General features: G+C 52.3%; 1 protein-coding gene across 8 annotated transcripts in view; it reads right to left on the reverse strand.

Annotated features, from left to right (window-relative positions):
• Positions 1-17609, reverse strand: part of DLG5 (discs large MAGUK scaffold protein 5) — a 126475-nt gene that overhangs the window by 64262 nt on the left and 44604 nt on the right. For 5 of the 8 annotated variants that reach the window (XM_042907466.1, XM_042907468.1, XM_042907473.1 and 2 more), the window contains 2 exons: positions 12916-12984; positions 1538-1700 (listed from right to left, as the gene is read on the reverse strand). In XM_042907466.1, the coding sequence (XP_042763400.1) occupies positions 1538-1700; positions 12916-12984 (232 nt within the window). Of the gene's footprint in view, positions 1-1537; positions 1701-8664; positions 8750-12915; positions 12985-15478; positions 15653-17609 lie in introns of those variants that run through there. The other 3 variants (XM_042907470.1, XM_042907471.1, XM_042907472.1) reach the window with 3 other exon arrangements.

Raw genomic sequence — 17609 nt, forward strand, 5'->3', positions numbered from 1 at the left:
AAACTGACTGCCAATCCTGGGTGCACAGTAAAACGCCAAGGCCCAGGCCAAATACATCAGCATCCTTAGGGATGTGACCCAGACATCAGGATTTTTTTTTTTAAACTCCCCCACGGATTCCAGTGTGCAGCCACGGTTGAGAACACTGGCCAGGAGTAATGCTTCCCAGAGTGGGGTTCCCAGACCTGCAGCATTCGTTTCACCTAATGCTGTGAGAACTGCAAACCTCAGATCAGCCCCAGAACCCCTGAATCAGGCACCTGGAAGGGAGGGAGGGCTAACCAGCAAGCGGTGCTTTAACAAGCCCTCTGGTGATTCCAGTGCACAAATTCGAGAACCCCTGCCCTACAGCTGACGTCAGTAACCTTTCTCGTACAGGGCCAGGCAGTAAATACTTCAGGCTTTGCCAGCCACGCAGCTCTGTGTAACTACCCGCTCTGCCTTGGTAGCATGAAAGCAGCCAGGGACAGTATGGACTCTAGCACACTGGGTCTCCACTGGCCCTCCCTTTGTGCTGAGGACCATATCGTCATCAACACAGCCTGAAAGAACAGGCTTTGCAGCCTTGACATCATCCCAGAGGAACCTTCCTCAGGAAGAGGCACACAACTCTGATGCCCCTAAGGGCAATCCCCCTCCCCTCAGAATCCCTACCAGCATCTCCCGGAAGGATGAATCACACTGTATCCCTCCTCCTCCTCTATGAAGCCCCCCTGGACTGTGCAGGTGCATAAAGACTCTCCCTCTGCCCCACCCCATGGACCACCCTTCCTTGGTATCTACCTCTAAATCCCAAAAGAAGCAAAGATTTTCTTCAAAACAACAAAGAAGCCAGGTGGAATATACCCTCCTGAAACACATGTGGCAGGGAACAATTAATGTGTGAACATATAACGACCCACGTTATCAGTGAGGAGGAGCGGCACACGCACATGCAGAGACACACACACACACACACACACATGCACACACACGCATGCACGTAGCTGGGACTGGTCGGGGGCTCAACCATGGGATCACTATCTCTATTAGGACAGGGGCTGCATGCAAGCAGCAGACAGAGATAGAGAGGAAGCACACCGTCTTGGTGCTGGAAGGCAGAGGCCTAGAGAGGAGCAGTGATGAACCCAAGACCACCTAACAAACCCGTGAGGAGGCACCAGAGTGGGACCAGGCCCCACCAGCTGCTGCCAAAACCACCCACCAAATGATCATGAATAGAGGACGGATAGATGACAGACACGCCCACACTTCTCAATCTCCGTGTGGTATGTGACTCAGGCCACAAGCTCCAGTCTGGCTTGGAGGAAGCATAAGCAGCCTGTGTTCCCTCCCCCCACCCAGGGCTGTGGGGACGGTGTTTCAAAGTGCAGTGGGGACTGGGGCAAAGGGACACTCTGGCAATGCCATATGCACCACCGGGAGCTAAGGATAAGCATGCGGTGGGGGGCAGGGTGGGGAAGGGGGGGCACGATGGCATCAGGAGAGTAGCCCCTGTCCATCGGGCCCGGGCAGGGGAGCAGGTGTTGATCACCACCTCTTGTCAAAGGTCGTCCCATGTGTCGCGAAGGCCAGGCGCTTCCGCAGCTCGTTCCTCTCTCGGGTCATCAGCCGCAGCTGAATGGAGAGGTTCTCCACCTTCTCGTTCACTTGCCGGTCAGGCAGGAGGGGTGGAGGGGATGGCGCCTTCCCGGTGGTACCTGGCGGGGGAAAACAACAAAGTGAACTTGCATTTAGCACTCACTGGGTCTGCCAGGCACTGTTCTGAGCCCTTGGCCTGAGTCAGCTAAGCCCAACAACCCTACCAGGCGGTCCTGGTAGCATCTGCCTTTCAGATGACAACGCCGAGTCAGGAGTAAAAGGGGGAACTGAGACCCAAGCCCGGGCTGTCTGCTCCAGCGTCCAAGCATCACCCACCCACTCTGCTGGTCCTGCTGAGGACTCCCACTCTCTTCCCAGCCCAGCTTTGACACCTCCAACATAGAACCCTTTTAGGCCCTGATTGGCACAACTCTTCCTAGTCTGGAAACAGCAGCTATCCACGCCTGGGCATGGAGAGGCCAACATGAGCCCTGAGCAGAATGGAAGACACGGCTTGCAGAAGAAGGGACAGGAGGGACCCAGAGAAGCTCCTGAGGCCCAAGAAGCTCCAGCCGCCTCTGAGGCCGGGGCCCAAGGCCTGTGTCCCTGCCCCCAACAAGGGCTGAACAAACACTGCACAGCTTCCTTCTCCAACCTCTCCAAATGCCCCAAGGACCTGCCCCAACCAGCCCAGGTATATGGGCTCCTAGAAGGCTTTCAGAGAGAGCTGGTCACGGCTAAGGTCAATGTAATGTGCTGCAGGTAAGTCCTGGGGCCTCTGGCTGCTCAGTCCATTCATATCAGGCCCTCATCACCTGTGTCCAGGACTGAAAGTGTCCCAAAGGGCATCCTATGCCTTATGCTACTACTAAGGAACAGCCGCAGCAGTGGCCACCACCAGTACCTCTGACAAGATCCAAATCCTTTTCTAAGAAGAAAACATCTCACCCAAATGTCAGAGACACAGAGACAGGTCAGTGGTGCTTCTGTCTTCGACTCTGTCCACATATTCCCCCGGGACAGCCACTACCCCTCCGAGATCCTAGGTGGGGTCACAGGAAATCACAGCAGCCATCTCATTTTATGGATGTGCTCCGGGAGGCTGATTCACAGGGAACAGAGTGCCTGTCTCCCCAGCAGCCCCGAAACATGCAAAGGGCAAGATGCAAGTCTTCTGACCCTGTGCCATCTCGACCACCAGCCCCCCGACTGATCCTTGTTGGCTGACTGCTTACGCAAGCCAAGTGTCCCCCACGACAAAAGATGGGCACTTTGACACTTTGGGGGGACAGGCTAGAGCACGGTGTGAGGCAGGAGCCTCCACCACTCAGTTCAGCATTATGCAAAGTGGGTACCCCCACCACCTGAGTGTAGTACCCCCTAAAGTACATGTTATTATAAAACCATCACCACCATAACACCCGCAGGCCAGACCTCTGGGTCAGAATGCCCTCTGAGGTGGGGCCCAGGACCAGCATTTCCCACGAGCACTTCCCCCGCCCCACATGGTTCTACTCCACGGCCTAAGAAGCCTTCCCTCACCTGTCCCCAAAAGACCCTGGACCCTTACCCCTGTCCCCAGAGTTTTAGAAATCAGCTGGTTACAGCTGTGCAAGCTGTAACTTTTTCCTCTTCTGGCAAATGAAGTCACTTGTATGAGCCTTAACCCAGAGCCAGGTCTACACTGTCATCCAGTCTGCAATAACTCAGCCAGCTCTCTGACAAGTGGGGCTTCCTCTGGACATGTGTCTGATGCCTCTTCTAGTGATGCCGATGAGCCAACCCTCTAAACAACTTTAGCAGGCAATGATCCCTGCAGGACTGGCAAACCCAAGACAATGGGATAAAAAGACAAGGAGCCTCTGGACGAGAGGAATTTCGATGTTCACGGCCATCGCCAACCCATACAAGAGCAGCCAACACAGATGTCCCAGGCATTAATGTAATCTCCCAACAAACTTCGGTGGGCACTAACATTATCATTCCCATTTCATAGCTGAGAAAACTGAGGCCTAGCAAGGTTAGGTAACTGACTCAAACCTGCACAAAGAGCAAGTGATGCCCTGGAGGAGAGCCCAGGCACCTGGATTCAGAGCACGTCCTCTCCACCTCCGTGCCTCGCTGCCTCCCACAGGACCACCACGACTAGCACTTACTTTGTACCTGGCAGTTTTTGAGATGCATCCCACCCCCTTACTGAAGACACTGCTGTCATTCCCATTTCACACATCAGGAAAGAAAAACTGTCCAGGTCACAGAGCCAGTCAATGACAGCACTGAGAATTAGACCTCCCTCTGTCTACCTGACCCCAGAGCCCAAGGTCTTAACCTAAAAGTCCACAAACCTTTTGATCTTAGGACCTCTTTACAACCTTAAAAATGATTGAGAACTCCCAAGAGCTTTTGTTTACATGGGTTATATCTATCTGATGATGTCTACCAGATTAGAAATTAAAACTAAGAAAGAATTTTTAAATATTTAATTTTAAAATAAGCAAAAATGTTCACATAAGATTTTCTTTCTGAAAAAGTTAACTGCCCCTGCCCCTTTCCATTACAAAACAAAAAACGTAGCAAGAAGAGTGACATCGCATCTTTACAATGCTGTTGACATCTGGCCTAATAGAGATGGCTAGAGTCTTTTCTCTGTGTAATATCACACACGAGGGATGGAACCTCTAGAAAACTCTGCTCTACAGCAAAGTCTGTGTGAGGAATGACAGTGGAAAAGGCAAGTGGCTTCTTACGATCATTAGGAAAACAGTTTTGACCTCACTGGCCCCCAGAAAGGGCCTCGGAGACACCATGCCATGTGAGAACAGGTGCTCTGTACTATAATCAGGTCCAAGAAGTATCACAGAAACAGCAAATCTAGAGTTTGGGAAATGGAAAGTACCACAGGCTCAGCAACTTGCGTCCTGGGAGGTAAAGAATTTTCACCCCATTTTGTAAACGAGGCAACAGAAAAATGTATCCCTTCCTTGGCTTCTGAGGAAGCTGGAGAGAGATGCAGGACAGAAAGAGAGGCCATCAGATCTGTCACCACACACAGCTACGGCCTCCTGTCCCAGCCTCCGGCAGAATGAGGACACTTGCTCGAAGATGCGAGGACCCAGGGACAGCCAATCATACAGACAGTGAAATGAGCGCGGACACTGCACAACCCAGGTGCTGGGTTCTGTGCTAAGTGCACTCTGTCTTTACTCGATTAACCCCCAGAGCGCCCTCCCACGGATGCGCTATGATCATCCCGTGAGAAAGTGACATCCACAAAGACTGTACAGCCAGGAAAACAGTCCACTCCCATGTAAACGTGGCTCCAACTGGAGAGCCAGGGCCTCAACCACTACGTTACACTGTCTCTGGACAAGAGTATCCCTTTCCTGCTCCAAAGGTGTGAACATACATGAAACACACAAGAAATAAGGCTGCCCAGATCTGAGAAGCCAACACACAGCAGACTGACAGGGGAAAATGCTGCCTGAATGCCTATCCTTCCACAATAAGGAAGGTAGAAAGCACAGTAGGACCACAGGGCACCTCAAGAAGACTCCCAAGATATGCTAAGCCTGGACGTTCCAAATTAACGGCAAGTGTTGCAGAAAATCCTCTCCATCCCCAGTCAATTAAAAATAAAGTTTTTCTTTTTTTGCTTGCACCTCAAGGTTGAAAGATGTTTTGAAGAGGTATAGCCCCTCCATCCAGATGATTGCCAGAATCCCCCAAATGGCCACCAAGACCGTTTGGTGGGGGAGCTCACTACTTTACAGCAAAGCCCAGCCAAACTTGCCCCATAAAAATTATGCTCTGTACAGAGTTAAAATCTGTCTCCCTCCACTTCCCCCAATGACCTAGATATACTCCTAAGGGCCACACGATACAACTGTAATTCCTCTTCTACACAACAGACTTGCAAGTGTTTGAGGACAACTACCAAGTCCCTGTATCACTATCAAAATAGCTTAATTAAAACATGACAACACCGGGGCGCCTGGTGACTCAGTGGGTTGATCACCCAGCTCCTGATTTTGGCTCAGGTCATGATCTCACAGTACATAGGATCGAGCACAGAGCCTGCTTGGGATTCTCTCTCTCTGCCCTTCCCCCATTGGTGCTCGATCTCTCTCTCTCAGTGTCTCAAAATAAATAAATAAACTTTAAAAATTTTTTAAAACTTGAAAAAAATTAAAACAACACCACCTCCAAATGCTGGCCAGGGGCACGGAGAAACCAGAATTCCCAAATATCGCCAGTGGGAATATGAAGCAACATGGCCACTTTAGAAAACACTTTAGCAGGCTTGTTTATTATTATTTTACGTAAAAGTAATCTCTACACCCAGTATGGGGCCTCAACGTACAACCCCGAGATGGAGAGTCACACGCCCGACCGCCTGAGCCAGCCAGGCACCCTGTCCGTCTTTTACAAAGTTAAACATGCACTTGCCATCCCGCCCAGGAATCCCGCATCCAGGTATTTACACAAGACAAAAGAAAACGTACGTGCACACCAACACCCACACACAACTACTAAAGGTAGACAGCGAATGGATAAACAGCAGCGTTTCCTTCCCAGAAAGGAATACTACTGGGGAAGAAAAGGCCTCTGATACAAAGCACCAGGACACATGACAGCCGGGGAATCTGAAAGCCCTCTGCTAAGTGAAAGAAGCCAGACTCAAAAGGCTATACCCCATATGATTCCATTTATAGGACATTTGGAAATAGGCGAAAATATAGGGCAGAAAAGAGATGAATGGCTGCCAGGGGCTGGGGGACGAGGGAAGAAAGGCTGAGTACAAAGTCACAGAAGAGAATGTTTCAGGGTGAGGGAACTGTCCTGTATCTTGTGGTGGTGGTCATAGGACAACGTGTGATCGTCAAAGCTCGCTTAACGATATAAAAAGGAGAGACTTTACTGTAGGCAATTTATATCTCAATGACATGACTTTTTAAAAAATTAAGCAAAAACAAAACCCTTGGTGCCCCGAAACTGAAGCCAGGGTCCCAACAGCGGCATGGTTGGTGGCCCTGTGGACCATCAGCACCCCCACCCCATCAGTCACCCCAGGAACAGCAAACATCATAAAGAACAAGCAAAATAAAAACTGACATCAAGTGAGTTGTCCACAGAAATCTCACACGTCTTTCCCTTGGCTCTCCTCTCCCTGCACAGCTGTTTTTTTGGATTCAAACGCAAAACTGTCCACTCTTCCCAACTTTGCTCCTTCCTCTTTCCAAATCGGGAACCACTGGGGAAGGCAGATTTCCTTCTTCCATTCTGTGTCCAGAATGGGGCTCCAGGGGTAAGGGATTTGGACTGTACTAAAACAGGGGTGCTGGGAGATGCCAGGAGAGCGGGCACAGGCCCCGGATTTTGGACAAAGAGCCCTCACTCACCGGGCCTTGGTGTGAAAGGGACGGCAGGAGCAGAGTCCGGCCAGGAGACTGGGCAGGCCCCTTTCACCACCACGAGACCTGGCTCTGCCTCCCAGTCGCCATGGCCGGTTCGGCCACCTCTGCAGGCTCAGTGAGCGACTCAGCAGCTGGGTGGTCTTAGCCAGAAGACCCTCTGTCCTTAGCTCTCTCACCTCCACACTCCAGCTGAGGGCCACCCCCTATGTCTTATTTACAGCCGGACAAATCGCAATCCGCTCCAGAGCTCCGCGGGTCCATGGTGCCAGAACCAAAGAGAAAACTGGCACGGGCCAGCAGTGGCCAGGTAGAGGGGCGATGCCCAGATAAACTTCCTGGCTACCCCCAGGCCCTGGCGGTCGGGGGAGAATCAAAGCAGCAGCAGAACACGGTCACCATAGGCAGCAGCAAGTGAAACCAAGCCATCCTGATCTCCAGCCCAGGAGAGCCAGCGCCATCAGGAGAGACACAGTCCCACGCTGTGAACCAGTGATTCTGAAAGCACCTAGCATCACACACTTGTTAGAAATGCACATCTCAGGCCCACTCAGACCTCCTAAGTCAGAAACCCAGAAAGTGAAGTCAGCACAACCCTCCAGAAGATTCTGATGCCTGATCAAGTTTGAGAGCCTCTGGCCTGGAGTTGCATTTGCTGGCCAGAGTGGCTTTTTTCTCCCTTGTTTTACTGGCTGCCGGGGAGCCACTCCATTTAAAGGCATCACCCACTGATAACATGCAGGGAGGGGCCCTCCCCTAACAAGGGGCATGCCCCCCTTGGTCAGTCAGTACTGGACGGCAGCTCAGCTCCTCCCAGGACTGACAGTACAATGCAACGGCTACAGCCACGCCCAACTCCTAGGTAAAACACTTGCTCTCAGAGCAGATCCTTCACTTAGGGTCTGCTCTGCAGAAACCCAAAAATAGAGGCACTGATGGCCTATTGCTTCCTAGCTGCTCCTACTTCTGAAGCACCATCCATAAAAGACCCAACATAAGGACCACCTCCTCCTTGAAACTTGCTCTGATGCCCCCTCATCAGAAACAGCGCTCCTCCCCCTGAGCTATTTGTTTCCTTCAGTTCTACACAGGGCACAATGGCCAGTCGCTTAACTCTCTGATGCTATGGTCCGAATGCTGGTGTCTCCCCACCAAATCCCTACAATGAAATCCTAACCCCCAAGGTGTGGTATTGAGGTGAGGTCTTCAGGGGGCGATTAGGTCACAAGAATGGATCCCACATGGATGGATCTAGTGTCCTTATAAAAGGACCCCAGGGAGCTCTCCCCTCCTTCTGCACGTGAGGACACAGCAGGAAGACGCCATCTATGAACCTGAAGCGGGCCCTCACCAGACACTGGACCTGCCTTGATCTTGGACTCCCAACCTCCAGAACAGTGACAAATAAATGTCCTTTGTTTCCCAGCTGCCTGGTCTGTGGTGTTCTGCTTTGGCAGCCTGGACAGAATGAGACATCTGGCTGGACTGTGAGATCAGGGGCCAGGGCTCTCTGTGACCCCCACAAGCATCAAGCACGTACTCCAAGAGAAGAAACTGCCCACATTCAGCAGATGAGCTGGGAAAATAGGCCCCTGTTCCAGAAGGACCAGGAAAGGGTCAGAGGGCACAAGGAGTCAGGGTGCACGCAGAACCGGCCTCCAGGCTGACTCACCCGACCTTCCTGTGCCAACCCAGAAGCTGCACTTTCAAGGAATCTTCTCTGGGAAACGAAGGAAGCCCTCCGGCTGCTTCTCCTGCTGACAAGCCAAGAGACTTCTTTGTTTCATAAGAAACTTCTCCTGTTGCTTCAATTTGCATAAATTTAAGGCTTATTTTATATATGCTACCCAAGGATGTCTGTTTGCCTTAAAATCTCCCCAGCTGTCCCAGGTGAGAAATAAAAGGCACCTGAGAAATTAGGTCAGGGTGAATGGGGAAGAAAAATATCCATTGCCTGACATGAGTGTGCGTTCCCTGGGCAGATCCGTGAGGCCTACCGACAGGCAGGTTACCTACCGTCGGGCTGCATGGGATGGGGGAGGCCTCTGAGAAGCCACACGCGCTCAGCTGATGAAAACTGCCTGAAAAGGCCTCCGCAGAAGAACTCTGCAATCCTTAGGGCTGTTAACCCTGAAGGTTAGCACAGGCGTGGGGAGTTGTCAGCAGTGTCCAGCTGGAGAGCTGGAAGGGGACAGGCCACCCGCAGATCGAACGCTAGCCAGGGCAGCCGATCAGGCACAAGCTGTCACAGAGAAGACACCACATGCAAGGCTTCCCCTACCAGTCTTCTCTTCTGCTGACTGTAACTTGCCATTCTTTCCCCAAATGTTGTTTGTGACATGAGTGGGAAAGTGGAGGTGACATTTTTATCGTAAGACGTTGCTCTTGCCTCGCCCTTCCTGAGGTTCATGGAGAGAGACCATGCACAAACCAAAACAGCCAGTCCCCATCTGACCTACCGGCCCCCTTCTGCCAGGGCTGTGGTGCAGGGAAAGAGCACCTCCAGTCATTAGGTGAGGCCGGGCCAGCCTCCTCCTCCAGGAGGCACAGCAGTGGTCCCCATGGCCAACCCCACCGCTCATTCCACTCCAAGGGACAGGTCCAAGCCAGCCTCAGACACTCCAGTGCCCTCGCCAGGGACTAAGTCAGGTCAGCCCATGTCAGACCAGGAGTCTGTTAAATGTAGATGCTAGGCCCCATCCTCATAGCTTCTGATGTAACAGGGATGGGGTGAAGCTCAGGAACCTGCATTTCTAGCAGGTGCCTGAGTGCTGCTGGTCCAGAGACCATACCATGTGAGCCACTGATTTGGGCACAGCCAAGCTACCCAACTATAGTCGGTGTGAGGAGACCCTGTGAGGGAATTTCTGCAGAAGGCTTCTTTGCTGACAAGGAGACAGTAGAGGAGACAACCCCCTTCAGCCTCTGGAGCACGTGATGACAGAGATGTTCTTTTATCTGCTCTGTCCCGTATGGCAGCTAGTAGCCACGCAGGTGGCCAGAGAGCACATGAAATGTAGCTGGTGTTACTGTTGAAACTAGAGGGGTATCTGGGTGGCTCAGTCAGTTGAGCGTCCAACTCTTGATTTCAGCTCAGGTCATGATCTCACTGTTCGTGGGACTGAGCCCTGCATCTGGCTCCAAGCTGGGAGAGTAGAGCCTGCTTGGGATTCTTTGTCTCCCTCTCTCTCTCTCTGCCCCCTCCCACATGTGCACACGCACTCTCTCTCTCAAAAATAAACAGACCTAAAAAAACTACAAATTTTAATTTTAGTTCATTTTAATTAATTTGAACTGTAAATAGCCACCTGTGGCTAGTGGCTCCCATAAGGGACACTGTAGCCCTGGACACTTCCAGGTCTAGATGTGACAGCCGGAACTGTTGCTACAAACGCCCTGCCATCAGCCTGAGCGGAAGACACACACAGAGAGGATCACAGAGCCACATCCTGATGTACTCAGCCCAACCTCAGCGGCTTCTTACTGTGAGGTCACACATTTCTCTACTGTTTAAGGCAATGTGAGAGGGTATTCCCTCCTCTACAGCCAAAGGTCTCCAGGCTAACACAGTCTGCACAAAAATGGGGCCACTCACCCCAAGGACGATGTCAACTGCATAAGAACAAGAAAAGCAACACTTGGGTCCCAGTGAACTGAGGAGGGTCTGACCCAAAGGGATACAACCAGGCCTTTCAGCATCCAAAATCCAGGCACCAACAAGCAAGGCTCAGCCTACACAGGACGTCCTGCACAGCACTGCCTGCTTGTCAACAAGTACCTGGGGACAGTGTTCACCCCTCCATCCCAAGGGCCGAACCAGCTCCAGGTACGCATAGAACCAAAGGTCGGGTCAGTGACATGAAGCTTCTTCCAGAGTTTACGGAAGTCCGGCTGCATAAAAAATACCTACTCCTACTCCTCCTTGAAATTCCACTACTAACAATAACTGCTGTGGTTTCAGTAATCCCACTGTCTTTGGAGAGAATGATGCAAATGTTCCCAGGAAAGATAACCACTGTAAGCCCTGAAGTGTCGATGTGAATGAATTTGTCAGGTATCTGTTAGATCACTGCACCTCGTTTCCAAGGGGAACAGGGAGCCAACAGAGCAGAGCATGAGGCAGGAGAGGTGCACTCAGGATTCAACCCCTCAGGTTTACAAAAGCCCCATGACAGCGTTCCATTCATCCTGACTGCCCCACCCCACAGGATTCCCGGAAGCCAGTCCCGTGTTCAAAATTCCAACAACCCCTTCATTGAGTCGATGGACTCCTAGCAGACAGCACAAAGTAATAAACACTGAAGTTCTGTCCTGTGGTCCCGGAGGAGTCCTCCCAGACAGGGAGGAAGGAAACTGATTGGCTGCTCTGTGTCCTCCCCAAAATGTTGAAATCCTGACCGCAGTAAATGTGAATGTGACTTTACCAGAGATACAGTCAGACACTGAAGATAAGGTCATCCTGGAGTAGGACTAGTGTCCCTTGAAAAAGTAGAAATCTGAAGACAGACATGCACACAGGGAGAACACCATGTGAAGACAAAGGCAGAGACTGGGATGATACATCTACAAGCTAAGGATCACCAAGGATTGCCAGCACCCTTGGCAGAAGGAAGGAGAGGTGCCTGGGACAGACCGTGCCTGATGCCATCAGACTAACTATGAGAGAATACACTTCTGTTACATAAGCCACTCGGTTTGTCGTACTATGCTATGGCAGCCCTAGAAAACGAATACAGTACCTCCCTGCTTGTAGCTCTCTTACTGGACTGACCTCACATGTTGTATTTACTTATGAAACCGTCTTCCCCCTGGACCCAAAGATCCACAAGCACTAGGACCACCGTCTGCCTCACTCACCACTGCATTCCAAGCCCACTTCTGGCGTTACAGAGGTGTTCTGTGTCAGTCGAATTAACGCATGAAAGGTCTGCCCCCGGCTGGGTCTGGACTCTCTGACATGAGACTTGCCCTCTCTCAGTGTCAATTTCCCCATCTGTCTATGTGGAAGAAATAAAATAATTGGACCAGATGACCTTCGTGAGCCCTTCTGACTCGGAAACTCCAGGACTCTGCACTGAAGGTGTACGCATCCATCAAGGTCAGATCAGGACATCAGAAACCGCACGAAGGTGTTAAACAGAGGGCACATAACACAGGAACAGGTAACAGAGGTGTGGGAAGGCTACGAGACCATGAGAACCTTCCTGCTGAGATATCTTCAGTAAAGTAAAGGCTTCTGGAAACACTTGGACTGGCTACCCCTGTCCCTAGGGCAATATACTGCCCAGAGGGCTGTTCCTGCTTACAAAGGACAGTCCCAAAAGGGGCCTTTCTCATGGACAGTGGTCACTGAAGTACAAAGCCTGGGTCAGGGGGACAACAGCTCACTGAGAAGCCCCACGCTCTGACAAAGTGAAGAAATGGTGAAGCACGGCCTCCCCTACCACCCGCCTCCATTCTAACACCATAACCAGATTTCTGCCCTCCTCTGTTAAGAGGATGTATTGCTGGGGCACCTGGTAGCTAGGTCGGTTGAGTGTCCAACTCTTGATTTTGGCTCAGGTCATGATCTCATGGTCATGATCTCATGGGCATGAGATCGAGTCCCACATAGGGCTCTGTGCTGACGGTGCAGAGCCTGCTTGGGATTCTCTCTTCCTCTCTGTCTGCCCCTCCCCTGATGGCGCCATCTCTCTCTCAAAATAAATACACATTAAAAATTAATAATAATAATTTTTTAAAGAAGAGGATAGATTGCTGATGGAGAAAATGTGAATGGAGTCAATAGGAGATGACCCCATGAATGATCTGAAAGGGGAGGCCAACTTCCCATCCCATAGACTCAGGGCTACCTCGGCTCACACCCAGACCCCCCACCTACCCGGTGCCCTCCAGGAAGGAAGGGTGTCCAGGTGGTACTCACCCACACTGCTGAGGGAGCTGCTGCTTTCTGAGTCTGAGGGCATGATGGACAAGACGCTGTAGGTGGAGCCTGGGGACAGAAGGACAGACCATTTGTTACTAAGCCCAAACCACTGTCGGACCAACTGGTCTTCAGTCAACGCCAAACTGAGAACCAACACCACGTCAGGGACTAGAAATCGGATCTAAGGGGCGGGCAGGGGAGGTGTGGTCAGCAGGGCCTAGTCTCTGGTGTTTCTGCCCGATGTCCCACCTCGCCTTTCCGCCACCCTCCTGCCCTGGAGACCTATCTACGCACAGACAGAGGAGAACTTGGAGCCAGTCAGATGGCTTCTTGTTAAGACATCTGGGGAAAAGCTTAGCAAGGGAGCAACATATGCCCCAGGCTAAAATAGGGTCTCGGGATTTCCTACAGATCTTTATCAACATGACGCTGGCTTCCATGCAGACAGCAAGAGAGGAGAAGCTAAACATCTATGAACTATTTGTTCTTTTTGCCCGACTGTTCTGCTCTCGCGTTCTGACTATATTCAAGCTCAGTCGTTAATGATGTAGTCAGTGCCTGCCCCCTTATTAAAAGTTACTTATAAAATTTTGAGCAATTACATGGTCACCAAAGCCAGGGAGCAGTACGTGCCCTTTGTTTGGCCAACACTTAACGTTGTTAACCCCTGAGGTGGGCACACAAGCACCACACCACAGCTTCCAAGGCTAGGATGTTACCTGCCTGGCATCAGTAAAACCTCTGGGTGAAGAAACCCAGCTTCTGAACCCAGCTCTCATCCACTGAGCAAGTCACTTGTTTCCTGGAACTGTGCTCCCGACCTGAACAAGGATGGGGTTCAGCCAGACAGCTTTTGAGGTCCTCTCCCCTGTCCCATGTCAGGATTACACGTTCCCCCTGACTGCATGCTTTGCTTGTGGCTACAGGGGACACAGTGTTAAGAGGGCAAGCCGACCGAGACTACCTTGGGAGCTGAGAAAAGCACCCATGCGCAGGCGGTGGGTCAAAGAAAACAAGGTAACAGCAGGAATGCAGGGTTTTGTCCTGCACAAAACTACACAGTGAAGAAGTGTGTGTATCAGGCAGAGCGGGTGAGCGAGAGACGGGATTTTTGCAGTAAAGCCTTTGCATAAGCCTCAGGGCTCCCATGTGAGAAAGCAGCCAAGAACTAATGAGATCTAGAGCTCCAGGACCTGAAACGTGGGGGCCAGATGTCAAAGTTTCTTCTCTCCCACCTCAACTCTTTTAAAAAAAATTTTTTTTTTAACATTTATTTTTGAGACAGAGAGAGACAGAGCATGAACGGGGGAGGGTCAGAGAGACAGGGAGACACAGAATCTGAAACAGGCTCCAGGCTCTGAGCGGTCAGCACAGAGCCCGACGCGGGGCTCGAACTCACGGCCGCGAGATCATGACCTGAGCCGAAGTCGGCCGCCCAACTGACTGAGCCACCCAGGCGCCCCATCTCCCACCTCAACTCTTCACTAGCTACCTGATACCTGCGCACTCCCCAAAGGGACAGCAAAGGGATGAAGAGATGGGGGTAAACAGGGGAGAGAAAGAAGGAGACCCGTGGGGGCGGGGAAGGGAGAGGCCAGCAGGGTGACAGATGACCCTGAGCAGACGGGAAAACCTGGGGGGAGGAGAGGAAGGGCAGACAGCCGGGCAGCCCTGGCATAATGGTAGGCGGGAGAGCTGGCAGGTACGCCCACCAGAAAAAGAGACAAAAGCGGAGAGCAAAGAGAAAACACAAGGAAAAGGGACTTTCATAATAGCAAGAACTAGGACAGTGGCCAGGGTGACCAGTGGCCTTGTGGCCGAATTTTCTGAGACTCTCTTAAGACCTTAGGTGTTTAGGGTGGATTGAAGACGTTGTGTCTTCAGAAGGGACTGTCAAAGGGATCTGTTTGTTCAACACAGCTTCTGGCACCAGAAATGGACACAGCAGGTAGGTGCCGGAGAAAAGCTGCGGGTGGGGGCGCCTGACAGACAGGGCTGGCTCGGTCTGCAGATACCTAGGAAGGGCAGGGCCCCCCTCGACACACGCGTTCACTTCACGGAGGCCCCGTGCCCACCTGGCAGGGAGACCACAGCACGGTTCTGCACATCACTTGAAGGGAAAAGGAACTAGAAAACCCTGTTCAGCCCTGAAATTCCTTGATCCCACCAAAAAACGAGTAGCAACATTCAGTGAAATACCTCCCATATTTCAAGTCCGACCCACACAATTCATTTTGCTGTCCATTCAACGTTTCTGCATTTTTGTCCCAACAAACCAACGAGCACCACAAGTTTCTTAAATCATCTCTCTTCCCACGCCATAAACATCAAACATTGCATAAGGATCCACGAAGCAATGTCAGATGCAATTCAGGCAATCCGCTGGTATGTCAGAGGACAAAAACGTAACAATGCCTGTTTTCTCAACTCAATTGCCAATTTCTTAATTATTTTTTTCTTTATAGGGACGAGGAAGGCTAGCCAGCTGGTATGTTGGTGGACTGTTTTCAAAAGATGCCCACTCAGAAAAGCAAGCGCAAATAAACTCTCCCACTCACACCTTGCGGATCTCTGAGCTGGATCGTGCTTGCGACAGCACGGCCCTGCGCTCCAGCAGCCGCTCCTCGCAGCAACGCCTTGCCTCTTCCTCACTACTGGCATCGGCAGAGCCCCATCTTCCAGTAAAGCGCCCCTCCTCATCAAGTTGCCTCCCTCCTCCCCCACGGCCAGTTTCCACTGTTAATTAAACTTGGCAGCCGCCCTTGTCTCTCTCCGCCCATCTCCCTCCCTGGCTGGGGGAGTCAACTGGCCAACCAACACATTCTGTCCCTCTTCTCTGTCCCCAAAGTCCTGCTGGGGTTCTGGGGCCTGACCTGGGGGCAGCATGACATCTCTAACTGCATCTCTGGGCATCACCACCCGAGTCAGCTGGCAGGGCTCCTAGGAGCTGGGGGCCGGCAGGGAGTGATTAAAATTGGACAGGGCCCAGTTTTTACAATGTTCCCAGGGCCTTAGACGTCATTCAGAGGGAAAAAAGGCCCGAAGACGACGCTGTCTTGGTCATGCTTTGTCTCTGCTGCTATTGTTGTCTTAAAAAGCCTGTGTGGTCAGGATGTCGGGAAAAGGCAAGAGGAGTCACTCTCCTCCAAAGTCACGCGGTGTCCTTTCAAAGCCGGTGGCTTCTGAAGGGCGGGTGTCAGGCGTCATCTACCTCTGGGGTTTCACAATCGAATCTGGAGGCCAACAGCAGCCTCCTCTCACAGGCACACGCCTCCCAGCCACCCCCAATTCCCCCAGGAGTTCCATGCAGGCACTCACACCCCACCTGCCCTGAAACCTAAAGCATACCCCCATCTGGCAGAGAGGCCCAGGCCAGTGAGGGCTGTAGAATCAACCCGGCTCCCACGCTGGCACTGCCCCCACTCCCTCCCCATGTGCCCTCCCACATCCCCGCACGACACCACCACTCAGGGCACCCCCACAAACTGAGAGGACCCAGAAGTCGATGGTCTGGAAACGTTTCCAGGAAAGGAGAGCAGGGCATAAGCCCAGCTTTTCATGGACATGTAGACCACAGAGGGACACAAGGGAGCTCTTTCCTGCCATGGGGGCTACCCGGGGACCCGAGCAAAATGTAGGTTCTAATGTGGGGAAACGATGGGGGCCTGAGACTCTGCATTTCCAACAAGTTCCCGAGGGCATGTGGTTGACAGACAGAATAAACGCAGGGCAGCAGGGCAGCAGGGATGACTGGAGTCATCGGGTGGGAAACCAACGCAAACCGTGGCAGAGGCCCCGAAAGGCAGCCAGCAAGCCGTGGGACCCACGCATTGTCTGCATCCTTCCCAAGAGCCCAGCCCCTGCTAATTGTGTTTACTCTGTGACTCAGCCCCACTGGGTCAGGGAGACCACTTCAAAAGAACTTCCAGTAAAATCACCCAAGCGATAACAGAATGCCCCAGTCCTCCAACAAGGCCACCTCCCGCAGCCTGTGGGGCCCAAAAGAGACAAGCTTAGCTTGTCACCTAATACACCCCTTCCATTCACCTGGAGCTCATAAAGGCCCCAGTGACTCACGCTTCCTCCCCATGAAACCTGTAGGCACCAAAGGGACTTGTTCCAGCCTTGAGCCAGCACACAGAGTCCTCCCTGTGCTCCGGGAGGGTGAGGAGAGGCTGGGAGGACATGACAACCAGCCCCCCCCAACCACCTGGGAAGCGGGCGGGAGCAGGCAAGCCACTCTTTTCCTGGGGGCTCTAGCCAGGAGGTCCTGGAACCCTCCCCCAGGTCACAGGCAGATGACCGAGGGCACCCAATCGCTCGTGTGCTTGCACGTGTCCACCAGGTTCCTGACGCACGCCTGAGCCCTGCAAGGCCCTGGGCCAGGCCTGGTGAAAAGAAGACAAGCCAGGGGCTCAGGAGGCTACTCAGCTGCTGTGAAACCGTGCAGAAGTCCCTTCCCCTCTCTGAGCCGGGGTGCCTCAACCTTAAATGAAGGCAGTATTGACTAGAACGCCCACAGCGGTGCCAGCCTGCCTGGGCTGAACTCCCCCAACTCTGCCACTTAGCCTTTGGGAAAGCCACTCAGCTCTCCCTGCCTCCATGTGCTTATCCGTAAAATGGGCTAGGAGGAATACTTTCCTAACAGGAATCTACTGAGTTAATGTGAAAAGGACTTGAGACAGCACCTG

Source organism: Panthera leo, chromosome D2, assembly GCF_018350215.1.
Source record: "Panthera leo isolate Ple1 chromosome D2, P.leo_Ple1_pat1.1, whole genome shotgun sequence".
NCBI lineage: Eukaryota > Metazoa > Chordata > Mammalia > Carnivora > Felidae > Panthera > Panthera leo.